Source organism: Gobio gobio (genome assembly GCF_949357685.1).
Source record: "Gobio gobio genome assembly, chromosome: 3".
Classification (NCBI taxonomy): Eukaryota; Metazoa; Chordata; class Actinopteri; order Cypriniformes; family Gobionidae; genus Gobio; species Gobio gobio.
Genome location: NC_137099.1, coordinates 52,333,918 through 52,357,002, shown reverse-complemented (window position 1 = coordinate 52,357,002; position 23,085 = coordinate 52,333,918). Strand labels below are relative to the sequence as shown.

Genomic DNA, 23,085 nt, shown 5'->3' with positions numbered 1-23,085 from the left:
ATTTAATTTAATTTAATTTAATTTAATTTAATTTAATTTAATTTAATTTAATTTAATTTAATTTAATTTAATTTAATTTAATTTAATTAATTAATTTAATTTAATTTAATTTAATTTAATTTTTATTTTATTTTATTGTTTAGCTTAGTTTGTGTGTTTAAAAGATTAAAAAAAATCATATTGAAAAAAAAGAAAATTGCAATTTTAAATGCATTTATATTATTCCTGTTCAAATTCCTTCTGTTTTTTATTTTATTTTTTATTTTTATCTTATTATTTATTTATTTTACTTTATTTTATTTTTATACATTTAAAAGGTTTTTATTTTTCCCTGTAGGACGAAAAGAAAGGATTTTATTTTATTATTTTAAAAAATGTATATGTGTGTTTTTATAGTCTCTTCTCCCATACACAAATCACTCTAGGAGCTCAGAGCGTCCCTCAAACCTCCACAGAGCTTTCAAATGACTCACAAAAAATATGAGAAAGCTGTGAACTTCAACCCTGCCAGTAAAGGCGAAGTCTTATTGCTGGCCTTAAGCTATCCTCCCTACGCCAAGTGGACTGTGCCTGTGCTTGCCTGGTGCTAAGTGTGCTTCCAGAGGCTTCAAGATTCCGCTCTCTGATAAATATTGTCTCACCTCCCCACAGCTCACACTTCAGCAAACACCATTGAATCTCAGAGTTAATCAAAGTATGCGGCACCTGTGACGTGGGTGGTACAATGATCATCCATGCTTGGATGGCAGATTACTGCATAGTTTGGAGAGGTTGGGTGTTGATCTGATAAGAGTCTGCACGGGCTCAAATTATTCATAACTTCATGTCATTAGATGGTAAAAAAAAATTCAGCTTCAGCACTTTGTCATATACTGTAAGTGTTGAATATGCTGACTTGTTGATGTAATGCCTATGTTAGGTTTTTTTTGTTTTGTTTAACTATTATTTTTTGGTAATGTTATTTTTTATTACATTTAATTTAATTTAAATAATTATTATTAATAAAATAAATGTAGAAACTTAATTAATAAAAAATAATAATTATTATTAATAAAAAATAAATGTAGAATCTATTAATTTATAATAACAATAATAATAAATGGTATACACAAAAAAGAAATACACCAAATTGCTAAAAATTAAATGTCAAACATTATTTAAAACACTTATGTTAAACAACATTTACTCAAAACTCATGTCAGACTGGCAAAATTGGCTAAACAAGAACAATTAATTAAAATTAAAATAATGTTATTTTATTGTGATATTTTAATCTGGCTCAGAATTGATCTATTACAGTACACAAGAATTGAAGTTTCAAGTTTAATTTATTCATAAAGCACATTTAAAACATCCTTGGTTGACCAAAGTGCTGTACAAAATGATCTAGGTTCATTCATCTCCAGCAGTCACAAACACAGTTTTCAGAAGACTTTAAAGGAATTTAAGGATTCTGTCTCCTTATTTTATTTCCTTCAAGACTTCAGGAAGTAATTGAGTTAGTTTTTTGTTTTTCAACGTGCATTAGCAGGAACAATGTGGCATGTCCTTGTCTCTAGAGTGTGTTTTGCCCCGCTGTCTGATGGAGAATGGGCTGTACTGTCTGTGACGACCCCCTCGACGCTAGTTGAGAATGTGTAGTGGTGTTTCTCCGCAGGGCTAATAGATCACTGCACAATCTAATAACGCAAGGTTATCTGCTTCACTGCTCATTTCCTTCAAGGCCATGAAGCTAAGTATGGAAAAGTGTGTTCCTTTTTTGCGACCTGTGGCCTTGCACCCCATTTAATGGCTGTTCATCTTTTGTTCATTTGCTTGGATGGTTAAATGTGGAACATCTATATAGGTACATTTTGTTTTCCATGTACTGCCTGTCTTAAGTGGTAAGAGGAAGAAATATGTGATTGTATCATAAGTCTAAACCAGGTATCTGTATCTTTCTGTCAGATGCCCGGACATGCAGCATGGCGAACTGCCAGTACGGCTGTGAAGTAATGAAAGGAGAGGTTCGCTGCCAGTGCCCGTCCCCAGGTCTGCAGCTGGCTCCAGATGGCAGGACCTGTGTGGGTGTGTATGTGCTCATCATGACTAATGCATTACTGTAAAAGGGAATCACACTTTCATTGATCTTTAGAAATAACGCTCATTGTGAAAACAAAAACGTTTTCACTAAATATCCATCTATTTAAATCTGCCATTTGTATTGGCGACAGGGTCATGGGCGGCCAAGGCTCATTGATACACGTGGGGAGCGAAGGCTGGCCCATGTGGTCCGATCAAACAGACGAGCTACTGGTACACAGTATAGACAGTATATAGAATACACAGTGCATTGCAGTTTGTTGTGTATGGGGCTGCATAGCCACAGATCAGTCAGGGTACCCATGCTGACCCCTGTCCACCACCGAAAGCACCAACAGTGGACATGTCAGCATCAGAACTGGACTACGGAGCAATGGAAGAAGGTGGCCTGGTCTGATGAATCATGTTTTCTTTTACATAACGTGGCACCCGGATGCACTATGGGAAGAAGGCAAGCCGGCGGAGGCAGTGATGCTTTGGGCAATGTTCTGCTGGGAAACCTTGGGTCCTGCCATCCATGTGGATGTTACTTTGACACGTACCACCTACCTAAGCATTGTTGCAGACCATGTGCACCCTTTCATGGAAACGGTATTACCTGGTGGCTGTGGCTCTTTCAGCAGATAATGCGCCGCCACAAAACAAAAATGGTTCAGGAATGGTTTGAGGAGCACAACAATGAGTTTGAGGTGTTGACTTGGCCTCCAAATTCCCCAGATCTCAATCCAATCGAGCATCTGTGGGATGTGCTGAACAAACAAGTCCGATCCATGGAGGCCCCACCTCGCAACTTACAGGACTTAAAGGATCTGCTGCTAACATCTTGGTGCCAGATACCACAGCACACCTTCAGGGGTCTAGTGGAGTCCATGCCTCGACGGGTCAGGGCTGTTTTGGCTGCAACACAATATTAGGAAGGTGGTCATAATGTTATGCCTGATCAGTGTATGTATGTCAACTGGTAAAATGTCGCTACAATGCCATCCCTAACAATAATAATAGTGTGTTCCTAGCAATGCCATTTCCTGGGAACTTGAATACTGTAAATTGCTTTGGATGAAGGCATCTGCTTATCTGCATAAATGTAAATAGATGTAGACTACTGTAGAAATAGATATGACCCCTTTAAGTCAAAAGAAGAGCGAGCATGATCTCTTTGCGCTCTTTCTAGTCATCTTTTGACGGTGTGACATGATTTTTCCGTGGCTGTCAGAAAAGATGACAAACCTTTGCTATTACGAACGTGTCAGAAAACACAGTCGCTTTCATTCACGGCTGCGTTCCTGCTACAAAACCTTGAGGATCGCACCAGTCCTTGACAACACAGCCGTGCTTCTTTCGCTTGATACAGTAATTATGCTTTAAGTGCTTGGAAATTTCATTGTGCCGTTGGTTAATGACTGTTTTAATGGCATGCCAAAGTCACAGAGACCGCAACTACAAAAACGTTTTGAAGAAGCATATATTCACTTCTTGACCACACAGATCACTAAATCACAAATGGAATGCGACAAATTGAGTCAGTTAACCTAATGCACTTCTTCGCACATTTGTCTTGCTTGACTCTTTACATTTTTTTCCCCCACCTTTCTGCCCTTTTTCTGGAGGCTATGAGTTCAGAAAACAGTGCGAGTCTTTTAAAAGGGGACCATAAATCAGAGACTGACCATCTTAATGCTTCACGGCACAGGTGTTCAGCTCTTTAGGTATTTCAGCAGAGGACGTTTATTGCTCCGAGGAGGGCAGCTTCTGTCAGACGGATGTCTGTACATGCACACATAAGTGTTGAGTTTGAATGGCACTCCTGCAGTTCACACACTGCTTGATGCACGTCTTAATTTAGTTCAACCTTAAATGCAGCATATGCCTGCACAAAAAATCACAGTTAGTAAGGAGTTGTGTACAATGAGCCTGTCAGTATCTCAAAAACGAATCCTGACAGCATTACGCAACATAACAGTTCAAGGGTTATGAATTATATAAGGGTAATTTTGACTTGAGGTGATCAGAACCAGGGTGATGCTGAGCTTAATTCACTGAGAACGTTTTACTTTGATCCAAACTGGAGCTTTAAAATGATGGATTGGCGTGTTTGTTTTGCAGATGTGGATGAATGTGCCACAGGCCATGCGGTTTGTCCCCGTTTCCGTAAGTGCATCAACACATTTGGGAGTTACATCTGCAAGTGCCATGATGGCTTTGACCTGCAGTTCATCAATGGGAAATATCAGTGTACAGGTAAGCGGGTGGAGGATATAGTGTACATTCACATTCAACCTTTCAAAATATGTGAAATGTTGGAATAGTGTAGCATTATTTGATTTGATGACTCTCAAACACAGAAAAAACTTTGGGGTCTTGAAGAATTTATAAAAAATATGTAAACATTTTTGACTTGACTCGCATTCCTGCCAACAGTAGACATTTTGTGCCAAGTTCAGGTTTTAAATTATACATTTATTTATTTTTAAACAACATTTTTTCCGTTTTTAAAAATAGATAGCAACATTGCTCTGTTCCAAAGCTCAGCTTTATGTGCTCTTTTTTTTTTTATCAATGTGGACACTGTTCCAAAAGGTGGGCTCACAATGGCTAACTGTAAGAAATTATTGCATGTGTCCTTCGCTGACAAGACATTCCCATAATGCATTGAGAAAATGTATCCAATGGTGGATGAAGCAATTAGAGCAGTTAACATGCAAAATCGTGCCTCAATGCCTGTTCAAAAATGGTGTGTTATTATTGTGACATCTTGTTTGAGCTAATCAAAATAACATTTCTTAACCAGTTTGCACTATGCTAAGTAGTGATGCAACTGAAAATATTCAGCCAAAACAACAACGACTACTAAGAATTTTTGGGTTTCAGATTAAATGGTTTTGAAGGGAAGAAATATTAACCAAAATAGTGCTTCTCCAATGGTGCATTTTGACTGTGTTTAGCATCTTTTTTCTGCACACGAACAGTTAAACATGTCATCTGTGTAGATGCTCAATTTCTTTGTTTTGATGAACTGATATCAATTCTTAAATGCCAAGATCAATCTTTCAGTCTTTGCTGTTTTCAATTTGATGCATGCACAAAACATCACCAAATGCAATTTGTAGAGCGCCAGCCATCCAATAATTTCAAATGCATTTTTACTTAAGATGAAACAAAGTCTCAACGTTTTAAAATTCAGTCAATTTTTATCAAGGAATTCAAACAATAAATTCAATGTTAATTGTAATAATATTTCACAATATTATCACATTTTTACTGTGTTTTGATCGAATAAATGCTTTGGTCAGCATAACAGACATTACAGAGGCTATATTATGCCCTTTCACAAAGTCTTGGTATTGTTTTTGGGGTTTAAGAATAGGTTTTTATGCTTGAATTTTCAAAAACACATTATGTTTCTCATATTCTCCATTGTCGCAGCACCTCCCTTCTCAGTCTGTCAGTAACGCTCTGTTTAGTCCCCCTCTCTATGAAGCCCCTCCTTCTGAAAAGCACAATGTGCTCTGATTGGTCGGCTGGAGCTGTGTGTTGAAAATCTGAAATGTCACGCCCTTTACCATAACTGGGAGTTTCAACACACCACTATCACAACTCAACCAGGCCTCGCACCTTCATTTTTTTGCGTATGCTTTGGAATTGTGATGTGGGTAACATTTCAGAATAATGGTCCGTCATTATAGGTAACTATAGAGGACTAATGAGTAGTGCTACATTAACACTTCAGCTAATACTATTGACTAATATAGAAACAAGATTAACTAATCAAGTATTATCGAATTTAGGAGATAGTACCTTGTTAAGTAATCAATACTTACTGAATGAGATTAGACTCATTAATAACTATTAACTAACTGACAAATTATAAAGAACATTATTGTGTGTCTGAGACGTGATCAATCATCTTTTTTACTCTGAATACATTTATAAAATGCATCACTAATTACTCAAGTGTTACCTAGTCACTGTGCAGGACCTACTAGTGATCTGGACCATTCTTTTAAAGTGAAAAAGATGGTTTTGACCTTTAAAATACTGGTCCAGATCACTAGTAGTCCTTGGAGAGTGACTAGGTAATTGAATAATTACTGATGCATTTTATGAATTTATTCAAAAAAAAATTCACTTTAAAATAATGGACCTGCATGGTGACTAGGTAACCCTTGAGTGATTACACTCTAAAAAATGCACCCCAAGTTGGGGTGAAAATGGACTAACCCAACAACTGGGTTGTTTTATCCCAGCAATTGTGTTGTTTTAACCCAGCGGGATTGCTTAAAACAACCCAATCGCTGGGATAAAACAACCCAATTGCTGGGTTAGTCCATTTTCAACCCAACTTGGGTTGTTTTTAACCCAGCATTTTTATGCATTTTATGACCACATTGAGAGTAAAAAAAGACAAATTTCTCACATCTCAGACACGTTAATGTTGTGATTAGTAATTAATTAGTAATTCTTTATAATTTGTCATAGTTACCTATTAGTTCTTAGTGATGCCAGTCCCATTCAGTAACTATTGATTACCCAATAAGGAACTATCTTAGTCCTAAATTTGATATTACTTACTGATTAGTTAAGCTTGTTTCTATATTAGTTAATAGTAGTATAGCTGAAGTGTTAATGTAGTACTACTCATTAGTCCTGCATTACTTCCTGCATAGTTACCTATTAATGACGGACCATTATTCTAAAGTGTTACTGTGATGTGTTGGTTCCCGGAAGAAAACTACAATGGAGGCGTTTCAGGGAGTTCAGAAACAGAGCGCACTGATATAGAGAATAACTCCCGTCGGAGTAACTTTGTAGACCTTTTTCAAAATCTACCTGATCTCCCAGAAGTGATACTTTCTGCTTTAATGATTCTTTAGATGTGAATGAATGCTCTTCGAGTCAACACCAGTGCAGTCCCTACGCCACCTGCTATAACACACCTGGTTCATACAAGTGCAAGTGTAAGGATGACTACAGAGGCGTGGGCTACGACTGCAAACGTAAGTATGCAAACTGTGATTTCATCATAACATACTCCATGAACAGTTACTGCACTGCTACAGTGGATATTGAAATCCACTTCATTCAAAGCATATCATTTTGTTAACGTTGTAATGCACACATTTGTTTTAAACTGAGAATAAAATCAATATCACAACAATAAAAATATCCAATTTGCATAAATGAACACACTCCATGCATAAACTAATCACATTATAGCTCAGGCAACAATTTAATTGGTCCCCATCTGTTCTCTGTTGCAGTGATTTTGATTAATTTAGATTAAAAGCAGCTGTATAAAGTAAAATAGAGTGGAACGGTGCTTTCAAAAAGCACTTCAGGATAAAGGTTTGGAAAGGCTTGAGTCAGGAGTCATTAGGATAAAGGCTTTAAGCACAAAAACTGAGGCAAGGTTATCATTAAGAGGTGGACGGCGTAGGAGCATTCCTCGAAAGTAGATAATCAAAGATGCTGATCACAGACGTTGCCAGGAACTGATGGACTTTAATGGAGCTACAGGCCTTTTTATGTGTGGCAAAAACTGTTCTGGCTTGTGTGGGAGAATGGTGACAAAGTAGGGACTAGTGTTGTAGTACTCGAGACAGGCCTTAAGACCATTTTTTGAAGGTCTTGGTCTTGTCTCGAGACCAGTCAAGACCACAACTGCAAGGAGATCACTAAATTGCCGGTGCATTGTCTGATTTAACATCATTAATGTGATTTAATGTAAAATTTACAGCTTAAAATGCAATCAATAACTTTTTTAACTGTGCTGCCGGGTTCAAAATCAATGCAGCATTGTCTCAAATGCCCAAAATTAGATTGAGATTTAGTTTTTTTATGTAACATATAATATAATTGAGCAATATCGCAAGAGCAAGAGAGCTATTTTCATGAATATAAGCGTGATTGCAAATTATATTGATTTATAACAACTGCTTTGAACAAATTGGTTGAATAAAGGATTCTGTGACTGTTAAATAATGTTAATGTTTTAATGTTAATTTAATCTGAACATTATTTATGCAGGTGTAATTGTACCAATTCAGAACTTCTGTGCCATGAATTTTATTGTTAGTGATTTGATTGGTAACAGCGCTATAGTGTCTTACTACTGTAATTGTACTTGTTCATTAAATAGAAGTCATTTCTCAGACAGTAGATATGGATTTTTAGATTAATTTAAGGAGTGCTGGTCTGGTCTTGGTCTTGATCTTGTCTTGGTCTCAACCCCACAAAGTCTTGGTCTTGTCTTGGTCTCGACTTGGTCTCGGTTTAGGTGGTCTTGACTACAACACTAGTAGGGACATTATTAAAATTTGTATGGCCTAGACACATGCCTCTTAACTGAGGTAAAGCATTACTGCGGTTTGGACTGGTGAATGCATGTTCTTTGTAGATTTTCTTCCCCTTGGCCTGGTGCACATGTCAGGAAAGAAAAGAAGATGGATGATGAAAAATCTTGATGAAAAGCCGCAGCCTCAGCCAGGAAGTTGAACATGGGTAGATTGTTCACCTTTCAATGTGACAGCATCCCATAGCACAATCCCAATGGAGCGTATAGTGGCTGAATGACAGGAAGGAGAATGTTCATGAGTGGAGGCGTCAGAGTCCTGACTAGAATCCTTAAAAGATCTCCGGAATGAATTGAGTTGGACAGTCCCTCAAAGGTTACGATGCATATTTGTAGATAACGATAAATGATACAAAACGTGCAAATGTATATGAAAAACAAATATGCACTACTGGTCAAAAGATTGGGCTAAGATTTATATAAATAGTATGTGGTATGTGTATGTGGTTTTAAGAAATTGTTTTAGGTGCTGTAACTCTTTAGATCTGATGAAAGAAAATATATCTTGCGTATCACCTCCCTGTCTGGAATTCTTTTGTCTGCTCTGCCTTTAGTCAGGAGTGACTTGAGGTTGATAGCTGCCATGTTTTTAACCTCCTTTAACAAAGAGAGGTTCACCGTGAGCATCAAATGACATCACAACTGCACGCTCTTCTCGTGCACTCTCTACTGCTCTTACAAACCTGAACTTTAAAGTGGCTTTATGTACTGTATGTAGCATTATGCATGCATCGTTGCAACCTGCTCAATCGTGTTATTATTTGTTAAGTGGACAAAAATACAGTTGTTGTGAGTCTGGCACCTGATTTAATCATTGTTAAACCAATGAGGCAGTCCCTGCTTAGCATCTGTTCTGAAAACTTTTAGCCAGGTGTGACTCCAGAAGTGCTGAAAGGGTTGAATTACTGCCTTTTTGGGAATCGCATATCAAAGCTCCTGTGAAACCTGAGATAGCATTGTCGCATTCATTCCTTTAGTGTTCCCTCTTTAAGAATGACACAAGCACGAGGGTCTACGCTTCTGGTATTGATTTTGAATGTGATGGATGACTTTCGTGCATTCATTGTACATATGAGCTAAAAGTGTCCTTTTCAGTTTAATTTAAAAAATGAATAATGACGTTTCTACTTGAGCCTAACTTAGTCGCAGAATTGCCAAAAAGGCTTAAACCAGATAAGACCTATTCAACACGAGAATAAAAATAGGTTGAGACTTAATTTTAATTTCATGTTAACTTCAAATTAAACGAAAAATCGTGTTTGTTCTCCTTTAGCTATCCCAAAGGTGGTTATTGACCCTCCACGACCTGGAAAGACCACGCCAAGCAGCAATAACAACAAAGGGGGCAACAAAATTCCAGGCTCTGACCAGAAGAGGACCACCACAACTATCAGACCACCAGTGACAGCCAAACGGATTTCACCTACAACAGCAACCACCACCAAATCTCCTCCAACCAAAAAAGTCACCCCTCCAGCGAGAGTCCCAGCGACCACCACCCGTAGGCCTCTCATACCGACACGGAAACCGCCTGTTGTGGTGACAACCAAACCTAAGGTCCCGTCCCGTCCCACCACCAGAACTACCACAAAAGCCCCGGTGGTTACAGCGGTGGTTCCCTTTATCCCAACACGCAGGCCTTTAATCCCGTTTGTGACGCCAATTGATAACAGCATCAAAGACATTACCCAAAAACAAAGAGGTGATGTTCACAGTAAGTAAATGTACTTTTTTTTTATATTATTCATTATTTTTTATACATGTTTTCACAATTCCTCTGTCTTTAGCAAAAATGTCAACAGCATTTTGTGGGCAAAAATGGTTTGTTGTCTATTGTCAGTAGTGTAGCACTGTATAAGCTTACACAAGATCTTTCTATTGGTAAATGTATGGCAAAACGGCATGACCAACTTGAACCCGTTGCGAAATATGCATGGGAAAAATCTTTCCCAACCCTCTTACCTTTAAGTTTCTAGTGATCCTGAAGACTTGGATTAGTTGAGATGTGTTAACCATAACATGCAGCTGAACCAGGGGTGTCCAATCCTGGTCCTGAAGGGCCAATGTCCTGCAGAGTTTAGCTCCAAGATGTCCTGCCTGGAAGATTCTAGTAATCCTGAAGACCTTGATTAGCTGGCTCAGGTGCGTTTAATTAGGGTTGGATCTAAACTCTGTGGGTTACGGTTCTCCAAGAGCAGGATTGGACACTCTAAAGCTCTGTATAATGGACCCTGCATAAGTTGGAACAACCTAGAAGTTTTTTGAGCCAAATAAGCAAAACCATGCCAATTTAGTCAGATATTATAGGTAATTTGCAACGTTACTGAAACGTTTGTTTTTCCAAACATTTTGATTTCACGAGTCTTTCCACTTTCAAGTCGATTAGAGCTAGAAAATAGCTGCTATGAGAGTTTCCAAAATATTTGCAAAAACATTCTCTAAAGGCTCTTTCCTGTGTATTTATGATGTAGTCTTATGGCCTTTACTCATGTGAAGTCTGAGACTGTAGGTTGTCCCATATCATTTTATGATCCAGAAGCATGCTCACAAGTGGTCCCTTTGCTACTATACGGCCTCAATGTACTCTTTGCTGAGCTTGCACTAGTCTACGCAACTGTCCATGAGGTAAGCAATGTGTGAATTCAGACGAGGACCGTTAAGTGCACCCTTTGGGACAGGGTCATAAAGGTCTTTGAATCCATCCAAGAAAACCATTTCCTGGCCCAAAGGACTATGTTGTATCCTTCATGTCCATAAGCTCTTTTTTGGGTATCTCTCGGGCTCCTCTCAAGGCGAAACCAGATTTTTCAGGAAAGCAAATTGCATTCCCAAAGCCTCCTATCCAGATGACAGCGCCTAATGAAAACAGAAGACTCACCTAGAGAGATCACATTACCAGTCGGCCCTGCCTCAGGACATAAATCAGTTACCCCGCACTGCCTCCGAGGGCTCACAATAGCCCTAATAAATAGTGATGGCTCTGAAACAGTGGGGAAATAAGGCAAATAGACATCTAGGGTTTAAATATAATTATGATCTACTTAATCAATTAGAAACCATAACGATCATGTCAAAGTTGTATAGCCCCAACACAAACACCTACCGTGTTTGTAAATGACCTTAGGGTGAAGTTGGTTTACTACATGTTCTTATTAGCTGTGAGGACATTGTTTCTATTGGATGGCTGTACATAGTGCTGTCACAAGCAAAGGCTTGAGGGATAATTGAAATCAATAGACTAATCACAGACTTGACTTCCTTCCAGCTGTTATCCTGCCATATATCTGATATACACACACTCACTTGTCTCCAGTCCTCTATTAAGCCCATATTTCGGTTATAGGTTAAATACTATTGAGGGGATAACTTGTCTTGTCCTCAACATTTATTTGTTCAAATTAAGCAATGAGGGACGAGATGCAGAGATATATAATCATGGCTTAGGTGATTGCCTGCAAACCCTTGACTACAATCACAATATAGTGAATTATAATATAAATGGTCATTGATTTTATAAAATGGTTACTTTAGTAATAATAGTAAACAACAAATGCATTTAAAATAGATGAATTGTGTACTCTTCGTTGGGAATCACTACACTCTGTTATCCTTTTTTCCTTCTAGTACCACGAAATCATGGGAAAAACAATGTGCTTGATATCGATTTAGACATTGAACTTGGCAACACAGAAGAGGAGCTGAAGGATGACCCAGGTAAGAGAAGGCTTCTTTTATTTTTGCTGAAATTGCGGATGGATTTTCATGATTGGTGCAGACTAGTCAGTAGATAGACATAGACACAGCAAATGGAAACACACAGAGACTGCATATTTGCAATGTTTTCTGTTATTTACCTCACAGGCATTTTGTAGGTATTAATCTTGACTTTTGATGTCACTCCAGATGAATTGTATCAGTGGTGTGAGGCGAACAGCTTTCTTTGGCCTTCATGAAAATACCCACGCTTCACTGATCCCTGTGGGAAATTCCGGAATAGCACGATTCTGAGTTACTTTTCATTTAGCAGTTTCACTTACGTTGCTTGCAAGGGCATTTTCCCTGGAGCGATCTGTTCAGTGTGTTACTCAAGGGCATGATGATAATAGAGGATCTCAGTTAATGGCCATCGTGAATTGAACCTGCAACGCTGGGAATACCAGCCCAGAGCCTTAACCAATATATTTATTGTTTGCAAACAGGGTGTGAAATGAACACCCAGCCAAATGCTTCGTTTTGTTATCTTCCAGTGTGGAGGGCGACCTATAAACCTTGGCTTGATATCTGTCAAGAAAGCCATTTGCGTTGCTGTCACATAATTCATTTTGTCTAATTATGTCTATTTATTCCCTGTATAAATGTGAATTGCTTTTTAATAGATATTTCTCTAAACTAACACTTTTTTTACAACAATGCATGCTACCTTTGTTTACTAGGGAAGCTTGTTTCTGCCACTGAATAAAAAAACAAGGTAATTGTAAATGTATATCTCACAATTCTGACTTTTTTCTCAGAAATGTGTGATGTAAATTGGTAATTGCGAGTTATAAAGTCAGAATTGTGTGATATAAACTTGCAATGCAAGTCCGTTTTTTCCTTTCAGATTTGGACTTTATAACTTTATATCTCACAATTCTGAGAAAAGAAGTCAGAATTGCGAGTATATTTCTCGCAAATGCAAGCTTATGTCACGTATAAACATTCTGGCTTTATAACTCGAATTTGTGAGTTTATATCTCACAATTGTGAGAAAAAAGTTTTTATTCCATGGTGGAAACAACCTTTCATAGTTTTCAGATAAACAAACAAATAAATAAATACATTTAGGGTACGTTATATTATTCTTTATTCCACAAATGGAAAGTCAATTAAATGTAATGAACATAAAACATTTAATTAATGTTATTTTTAATTATTAATATCATCTAATGTTTTTGGAAAAACCCAGTTTTTGTGTGTATGATAGCATGAGTAATTCATAAAGAAAATTAAATGCTTTATTGACAATTATACTTTGACAATTTAATTTCTCCTTCAAATTACAATTCTCCACTGTGTTTGCTCCCTCATGCATTCTCAATTCAATTCTGAACGCTTCACGATCCCCATGACAAAAAGTGATTTTCCCACACTGGTTCTGTGAATGTTACATACATGTTACAAAACAATGAATATTTTTGTTCCCAATTTCATGATAAATATATATATTTTTTGTGTCCAGAGTAATTTCTAAAATGATATTTAATATTCATATTCCACAGATACAGGCCATCTGAGCTGCTCTTTTAGTCACGGTCTCTGTGGATGGATCCAGCACAGAGAGGGAGACCTTCACTGGGAGACAACGGCAGATCCTTCAGGTATTATTGTAGTTTTCAATAAAATGTTATTGGGTCAATGACAAATATGAATGTCTCAGATGAAGAAAAGAAAAATTAATTAAAAAGTGCTACAGGTGGCATGTTCATGGAAATGCAGTCTTTGTATTCATGTTTTACACTGTATGCAGTTTTAAAATGTTTTCAAAACACATTTTGTAATGACTTAAAAGGTCAAGTGCTGTGAACATTAAGTATAATGTACAAAAATATTTCCGCAAACGTTTTTAAACCTATTTTTTTTCAAGGTACATTTTTTCCCCCTTGTTGTTGAAAATATTATACATTTTTGAAGCAGGAATATTGTTGAGACATCAACCTGAAATAATCATACCATTCCATTAACCCCTAGAGGACTGCGCAGTTTTGGGGCCCTTTAGAAGTTTTGACATTTGTGCTTTTTTCAGTTGCAAAGTTTCAAAGTTATCTCCTTTTATTTATATAGAATATATATTATTTATATATTTGAAGTACCCTTATTATGCTTTTTTAAAGGTTCCTAATTTGTTTTGGAGGTCTCCTACAACAGTTTTATATGCATCAAAAATCAAAAAACACTTTAATTTTCTCATTAAATACATTACACATCACCACATTGTTCAATGATTCTCAAACGAGTCTCTCTAAATGACTCCTTTCTGTGAGTCTGATTGGTCAGATGGCTCAGTCTGTTACGATTGGTCTACCGCTACAGCACTTATCGGAAGCTAAACGCCCAGTGTCATAACTGAACTTTAGCTTCCTCAGTCCTTCCTTCACTTTCCTCGATTGTACACACTGTAAAGACAGTAACGATGGCGTCGATTTTTCCATTTCAATCTGAGTGCATGTCTGATAATGAAACATTGGAACATTCTACCCAAACCTCCATCGCAAGGACAACTTTGTTTTGAGGAACATTATGAGATGTTGCAACTGTAATTCCTCACCATCAGCATTAACAAGTGTTGTGTCCATATGTCCGATGTGTAGGCTATATTTCTAATTTATTGCAGTGCACATGTGGGAACTGAATCAATAAAAGCACATAGCATTTTTTTAAATCAAGAATTTCAACCTTTCAGGGTCCGTTTACACAACACCGTTTTCAACTAAAAACAACTTTTTAAACATTTTGGCCATTCATTTACATTACAGCTGCGTTTTGTGGGACTGAAAATGCAAACTTGTGAAAACGGGTTTCAAAGTTAAAGCTTTTGAAACTGATACCATTATCTGTGTAAGCTACAAAAACTGTTTTTGAGAACGGGGACGTCATGCGCATACGTATTACATGTTCAGTCTATAGGTGTGTAGTGCTTCTTTATAAAGTGACGTCGCCAACTACTGGCCTGGCATGAATAATACAGCATCTTTAGTCGGATCCGTGTGAACGGGGATCGTTTTTACAACGTTGTCGTCTGTATACGGAAAAAGCGAAGGAAAAACGTTTCCATTTTTAGTACATCGTCGTTGTGTAATCGTACCCTTAATTAGCTTATCTCCGTCATGATCTCTTTGGCAGGTGGGCGGTACCTAACGATCTCTGAGGGCGGAGAGAAGCGAGGAGGGCGTGGCGCTCAGCTGATCCTCCCCCTGACGACGCCCTGGAACGAGGGGAACCTGTGCCTGGCCTTCAGACACAACATGGCGGGCCACCACGTGGGAATGCTGCAGGTGTTCGTACAGAAGGGACGGCAGCACAGCCCCGCTGTCTGGGGACGAACGGGAGGAAACGGTTGGAGGTCTACGCAGATCACCATTTGGGGCAATGGGCTAGAGAGTGTAAGTGTCAGCACTGAATATACTCACATCTGTGAATGTCTGGAAAAGTTTCCCCATTTGACAGTGTTGGTGTTATTTGATTTATGTCACTACAGGTGATTGTGAAGGGCGAGCGACGGAGAGGCCGTAAGGGCGAAATAGCTCTGGACGACATGAGTCTCAAACGAGGTTCTTGTCAGGAAGAGCACAATCTGAGGAGACTTTAACACTGACAACAGCATGAACAGAGACTTTAAACCCCAGCTTTACTCACGGGACTCTAGGAAGACGGACACCTTACGGAAAGGGACGTAGCTTCCTGTCAGTCCCGGTACGGTTATGGGTGCACTTCCCCTGGCCTTCCTCAATGGCTTCAAGTGCATGTGCTCAGTTGAGAGCTGTAGGGATGACGTATTTTTGTAGGCCAACACCCGGAAACAAGTTCGCATTTTAGCACTTCCGGTTCTATCGCCCCAAAGACAGTGGGTTTTCTGAGTGGGTTTTTGGTTAAATGTGGTTAACGAAAGATCAAGATATTTTGATAGTTTTATTCTACAACATAAAGTACATTAGTTAATACCCCCCTTGTGACATTTTAAAAGCTTTTACTTGTCTTTAAATTGGCAGTTGCTAACAAGTGGTTAAATGGGACTACAGAATTTTTTGGGGACATTAAACTTCACCATGCCGAACATCTATACACTACCGTGCTAACAGGGAATGTTCTCAGAACTTTGGCTTAGGATTACTTAACTCTTTCCCCGCCATTGACAGAATTTTCCGGCTTTCTGTGTTTCCACTGTTATATGTTAGGGGGCGCTATTATTATCTTCTGAAAGAGTACAGAATCTCCTGATCAAAACACAGGAAAAAATGAAGCAGAAACAAGCGATAACATGTTTATTTTTTATTTTTATGAAACTTACCAACAATACAATTTTGTGAAGATTTCAAAAAACAGAGTATCTATTTAATCTGCAAATAGTGCGCCTTGTTGGCAAGCTAGTTGCACTAGCTCTGCCTAACAATGCCTGGTTGGGCCAAACAAGAATAAAAAAGACACTAATTTCAACGTCTTCAGTGGTGTAGTCAGTAAAGCGTAATGCTCAAGGATCTTGGTTTTGACGCGATCGACCCTTTTGCAGAGCTCGCTCTTCTCGCTTTTACCATCACATCGGAAATGCATTTACTTTCAATAAAAATGAAGAAAATGTTCTAAAGGTGGAAATAAAGTGCCTAACAAAATGTGTGTTTAATAATTATAAAAGTATTTATTGGGTAGGGTTAGGGGTAGGTGTAGGGAGGGCTTTTATTTTCCCATTAAAACGGCATCCATTTAATAATTGTAATAAATATAATAATTTACACTTTATTATTGCACACTTTATTATTGCATTCTGTTAATGTACAACAATACTGAGGTGTGAATAATATGTATCTGTCAAAATAAAGTATAAATAGCATCTAATTACTATTTACACATATTGCAGATACATCACTATTTTCACTTAGTATGCTACAGATCTACAGATATTTGCACTTGCATTTGCAGCGTAAATAACAATTATCGCTAAGAAAATTTTATTTTCACTTGTGCAAATAGCCGCTGCCTATCAAAAATGCTGGCGGTGGTTGGCTACTTAAAAAATGCTGGCAGGGAAAGAGTTAAAGTTATGAACAAACATTCTTCTACTAACATTAATAGAACATTTATGTTTTTTTTAAAATAAGGTTCTCAAAATGTTTTCCAAAAAACATTTTTTATACATCATTCATGTAAAGTTTTTTTTTTCTTAAATGTTTTATTTGCACATTCATATAACTTTTTTTTTTTTAAATGTTGCAACTTTTTTAAGAACGTTCAGAGAACACTTAAAAGTAACTTAAAGGTGTACTATGTAAATTTTTTTCAGTAAAATATCCAAAAAACACTAGGCCAGTGTTATATACTTTGTTCAGTTGAGTACTTACAATATCCCAAATGTTTCCAACTATTTGTAAATCGTGAGAAAAATGCTATTTTAACCGAGGAACCGGGACATGTGAGGAAGTCGCCTGTCAATTGCGTCATATCTGCGTTACCCTCAGTTTCCGGTTTTATTTTGCAGAATCGCTTTACTCTTACTGCAGTGTGAACAAGTGTCATAGCAGCCGTCGCGAGAACGCACAGAGTAACGTCATAACATCATTTTCAACACACTCAGATGTATCTAATATGATAATCAGAGCTGCGTTACCTCATACTCATGGCCGGAAAAGCAGAAATGGCGCCGGCAACGGTGGCATAATAAAAGTCCCGCCGGCGACAATGCCATAGTAACAGTCCAGCTGCTCGCAAGGCTTCTTATTAACAATTGCTCCTGCTTCTGCCTCATACTACAGTAACGTTAATAATCACACCCATGAACATGATTTCTGCCCGAGTCCTATCCCGATTCTTTTCCACCGGCTGTGAGGTGAAGACCACATGTGCCAAGATTCTGCGCTCAAACTTGGCGTCCTCAAGCTACGCCTTTGTTTTGAATAGGCGACCTCTAGTGGATGGAAAAGTTACATAGTGCAGCTTTAATACTTAATACTCCCATAATGTTTGCAAAATTCTGAAATGGAATGTTCCCTTGATGTTCTTATAACCAAGAAAAACCTTTTTAAAACATTTAAAATAACATTCAGGAATAACGTTTGATAAATTAAAGTGAAAGTTAGCGAACCAGAATTTTTGTTAGCTGGGTCGTCTGCTTTCACAGTCTCATTCTGTTTATAATCACACTCGTTTAACTCAAAGTTTCAGTGAAAATGTGTTTTAAATAATGACTGAAAGAGATGTCGGAAGCTTAGTGATGGTGATGTTGAAGTCATGTGACCGTTTGTTGACTGTATTTAGGCTCGTTTGTGAAGATTATTATGAGGAACAAAGCGTGTTATTACGTAGCTTATGTTAAAAGCCAATGGAAATATCCTATAGGGTTTTTGTCGAGGGAACCGGAGTAATGACTTACAAAAATACGTCCTCACTGCAGCACTCTGTTGGATGAGATGTCTAAAATGTCAGTCTGAAAATATACTTTTGTACATTTTAATTTTGTAGATGTAAAATTCATCTCCCACTTCAAATATTTTGCAGACGCCATCATAATAATGCCATTGTAAATGTAAGTTTCCCAGCTGTTCGTCACATGAATGATGATGATGATGTCCTTAAAAATCCCCTTTTTGACCGACGTGCTTTGTTAGCCCAGTTTGCAGCTAATCTGAGTGACTATTTTTGGTGTATTATTGTAAATGTATTCATACATGTGTATATATATATATTATATTTCAAATATGCTTTGTAGGTGCATATATATGTGAATTCTTCATCGTATAAGTGATGCAGGACAATGTTTACATCACGCGACCCAGTATTTTATTGACGTATATTGTTAAGTACAAACCAGTAAACTGTTCTGAATTTTACTTATTAATGGCTGTATCAGCCATTCTTTATGATCATCACAACCCTGATTACCCTTTAAGACTGTGTATTGAATATGAAAGTTCTTGGTTTAATATTCAGATGAAGTATGACCTCCAGACATTAAAAAGTGTGAACATAAAATATGTCTTGTTTTTTTGTGTTTTTTTGTACTCTTTTTGTGGAATAATAACTTCAGGTCAGTGCAGCTTTTTCAGTTACGAGTGACATAAGTGCTACATTGCTTTTATCATGTTGTTTTGCACACACAGCTTTAATTAATAACCATCTTCTCTTTCATTTGAAGAACTGAGAAGTCAAATTCCATTAGGGAATCAGATTGGATACTGCAAATAAATGAACCGAACGATTTGACTGTTAATTTGATTCCCTGGGACGATGCTTGCACATTGTCTTTTTCGTAGCATGTATAATGGACTTTTCTAGTCATATTGGTGGTATTTAGTGTGAATCGATCTGTTCAGATAACGGGGTCACCCTCAGTGAGACCCTCTTTGCTTTTATACTAGAGAGAAATATTGTTCTGGCTTTGTTCTGACTGAAAAACCTTGGTCTCATTCATGAAATGTGCAGAACAATTGTGTTAATCGCTCAAGAAAGCTTTCTTGAGTAAAGTGGTTGCATTCAATTCAATAATGATTTGCACAGAAATGCTCTTGCTTGCATTTTACTTGCATGAAATAGCCAATGTATTGCTTCTCTTTACCATAATGACCTTGATATGAACCAGTGGAACTCTTTATAAAAGCAATTCAATAGAAGTCCCATTGTTAATAGTAATAATTATATTAAAAGAAAATGCTGCATTTTAAAGGGCAGTTGTGAGCTGCCGTAACCTTGGTACAACTGTAATTTTCATAAAGAAATGCATTTTTCAGCTGTACCAAATATTCAAGGACCATTATGCCTCTTCCGACCTCTGTTTGGATCTGGCTGATGACTGCGTACACACTTGATCTAATCCATATATATATATATATAAAATGTATATGTATATATACAGTGGGGAGAACAAGTAGTTGATACACTGTCGATTTTGCAGGTTTGCCAACTTACAAAGCATGTAGAAGTCTGTAAATTCTATCATAGGTACACTTCAACTGTGAGAAATGGAAAATCAAAAATCCAGAAAATCACATTGTATGATTTTTAAGTAATTAATTAGCATTTTATTGCATGATATAAGTATTTGATCACCTACCAACCAGTAAGAATTCCGGCTCTCACAGACCTGTTAGTTTTTCTTTAAGAAGCCCTCCTGTTCTCCACTCATTACCTTTATTAACTGCACCTGTTTGAACTCATTACCTGTATAAAAGACACCTGTCCACACACTCAATCAAACAGACTCCAACCTCTCCACAATGGCCAAGACCAGAGAGCTGTGTAAGGACATCAGGGATAAAATTGTAGACGGCAACAACTGGTGGCGCAATTATTAGAAAATGGAAGAAGTTTAAGATGACGGTCAATCTCCCTCGGTCTGGGGCACCTCGTGGGGCATCAATGATCATGAGGAAGGTGAGGGATCAGCCCAGAACTACACGGCAGGACCTGGTCAATGACCTGAAGAGAGCTGGGACCACAGTCTCAAAGAAAACCATTAGTACCACACTACGCCGTCATGGATTAAAATCCTGCAGCGCACGCAAGGTCCCCCTGCTCAAGCCAGCGCATGTCCAGGCCCGTCTGAAGTTTGCCAATGAGCATCTGGATGATCCAGAGGAGGAATGGGAGAAGGTCATGTGGTCTGATGAGACAAAAATAGAGCTTTTTGGTCTAAACTCCACTCGCCGTGTTTGGAGGAAGAAGAAGGATGAGTACAACCCCAAGAGCACCATCCCAACCGTGAAGCATGGAGGTGGAAACATCATTCTTTGGGGATGCTTTTCTGCAAAGGGGACGGGACGACTGCACTGTATTGAGGGGAGGATGGATGGGGCCATGTATCGCCAGATCTTGGCCAACAACCTCCTTCCCTCAGTAAGAGCATTGAAGATGGGTTGAGGCTGGGTCTTCCAGCATGACAACGACCCGAAACACACAGCCCGGGCAACTAAGGAGTGGCTCGGTAAGAAGCATCTCAAGGTTCTGGATTGGTCTAGCCAGTCTCCAGACCTGAACCCAATAGAGAATCTTTGGAGGGAGCTCAAAGTCTGTATTTTCTACTTACAAAGCATGTAGAAGTCTGACTTCTACATGCTTTGTAAGTAGGAAAACCTACAAAATTGGCAGTGTATCAAATACATAATTAGTGCTGTCAATCAAAAAAAAAAATTTCTGTAATTAATCGCAATTAAAAACATCAGCTTTTGTAATAATTTCAGTTATTCTCCAAATTAATGTAGGAACAACTTAAATACAGTATTTTAAAAATACTTGTTGTAATGGCATCTTTTATGAATGAAGGCCAGTATCACTGATACTAAAACTGATACTGATCTCAACATTCAATATTACAGTATAATTAAAAGCTATATCAATTTCAACATTTATTAGGCTTTAAAAATAACTTTTATTTTAAGTGAACTTAAAACAATCGTGAAATAATAAATGTCATACTTAACTGTGGCCTTCCTTCCTGTTAGACACAGAAATTGAATAAAGTTGTCAAACACCTTTCTTAACAGCATAAAAACTAAATTAAATATAGATGAATCCTTATTAAAGCTCATTTTCTCTGTTACCTTTGTTCTTTGATTAACATTAATGATAGACATTACATCAACTGGTTTATCAAGCTGCTGTCACTTTAAGATATGCCCCTGCTGAACATGACGTGGATCTGACGCTGTCACACGCATCGCATTTTCTCACAACTCTTTAAGCTTTTTTCTTAAAGATGTTATTTAACTCATTTAAGACTGTTCTTATGAGAATACTCACCAAAACGGGCATTTTGGCATAATTCTGTGTTATTGTTCATTCGATTCTGGCGCACGTCTTTCTGTGCGTCGTGTATGTGTCAGGACCATAGACTGTAAAAAAAATATGGACGTAGTGTCCGTGACGTCCCCCATAGGATTCTGAAGAGCCGTTTTGAAGTGTAAAGTAGGGTCGAGCTGGCCGTTGCCATCTTGGCATCGCGTGTCACTCCCGGATAATAGAAAATGGGCAAAGAGGCGGGACGTGGGCGGAGCTGAGGTGACATGATGACTAACAGACAGCAGATAAATGGCTATCCACCTGTCACTCAAAGTGGCCTTCAGTTGTCATGAAGGGCAAAATTATCCATATAGACCAAAACCACAATTTGTACCAGACTGTAAACATGTGTTTTTTGTGTTTAAAGTTGGGCATTTTTACATGGGGCTCAATGAGATTCTGCTCCCTTCTGGAGCCTGTCTCTAGTGGCCGGTTGATGAATTGCAGTTTAAGTCACTTCCGTATTGGCTTCAAGAGAAACTGCGGGAGGTTGCCGCTTGGTCAGGACCGGTCAGGACATTCACAGACAGCACATTCTCTTTTGTCTTGTCGCGCTTGAAAGCATTTGCATTAATTTTGAGTTAATTTGAGCAATTCACATTGCTTGCAGGTTGCATGTAAAGAACCCATTAGCCTGCCCTGCACCCTAGAGTTTCATTACTGAACTATACACAAACACACACACAGTTATTCCTAGATTCATGCTGTGATATAATATACTGTAGATCACACGTGAGTTTTTATATTTTGCCTTACACTAAACTTTACAAATCTTTTACAGAGAGATTTTTGCTTGTGTTCCTCTGAAGGCACATTACAACCAGTACGAGTGAATGATGAGTGTATTTTTATATTTTCCATGCTTTGAGTTTAAACCCAGCAGTTATCTAAAATATAAATTTTATTGATCCCTAAGGGGAAATTGGAAAATAAAATAAGCACATTTGGTTCAGAACGTACTGTTCAAACGGCAGCAGTCACCTCTAGAGACATGCTTTGCGTTCTGTTGAAGTGAAGAACATACTTTTAGTGGCAACTTTATTTGGTGCACTTTCATTCTGTTGACATTAATAACTCCATCTTTTGCCTCCAGCAAAGCCTGAAATATTTTGCCAGGACCTGATTTGTTAGCACCA

General features: G+C 37.9%; 1 protein-coding gene across 4 annotated transcripts in view; it reads left to right on the top strand.

Annotated features, from left to right (window-relative positions):
- Positions 1 to 19,143, top strand: part of npnta (nephronectin a) — a 69,457-nt gene extending 50,314 nt beyond the window's left edge. For all 4 annotated transcript variants that reach the window (XM_079812196.1, XM_079812194.1, XM_079812195.1 and 1 more), the window contains 8 exons: positions 1,948 to 2,067; positions 4,186 to 4,320; positions 6,954 to 7,076; positions 9,705 to 10,145; positions 12,056 to 12,145; positions 13,690 to 13,788; positions 15,311 to 15,570; positions 15,666 to 19,143. In XM_079812196.1, the coding sequence (XP_079668322.1) occupies positions 1,948 to 2,067; positions 4,186 to 4,320; positions 6,954 to 7,076; positions 9,705 to 10,145; positions 12,056 to 12,145; positions 13,690 to 13,788; positions 15,311 to 15,570; positions 15,666 to 15,776 (1,379 nt within the window). In that variant the 3' untranslated portion in view covers positions 15,777 to 19,143. The remainder of the gene's footprint in view (positions 1 to 1,947; positions 2,068 to 4,185; positions 4,321 to 6,953; positions 7,077 to 9,704; positions 10,146 to 12,055; positions 12,146 to 13,689; positions 13,789 to 15,310; positions 15,571 to 15,665) is intronic.
- The last annotated feature ends 3,942 nt before the right edge of the window (positions 19,144 to 23,085 follow it).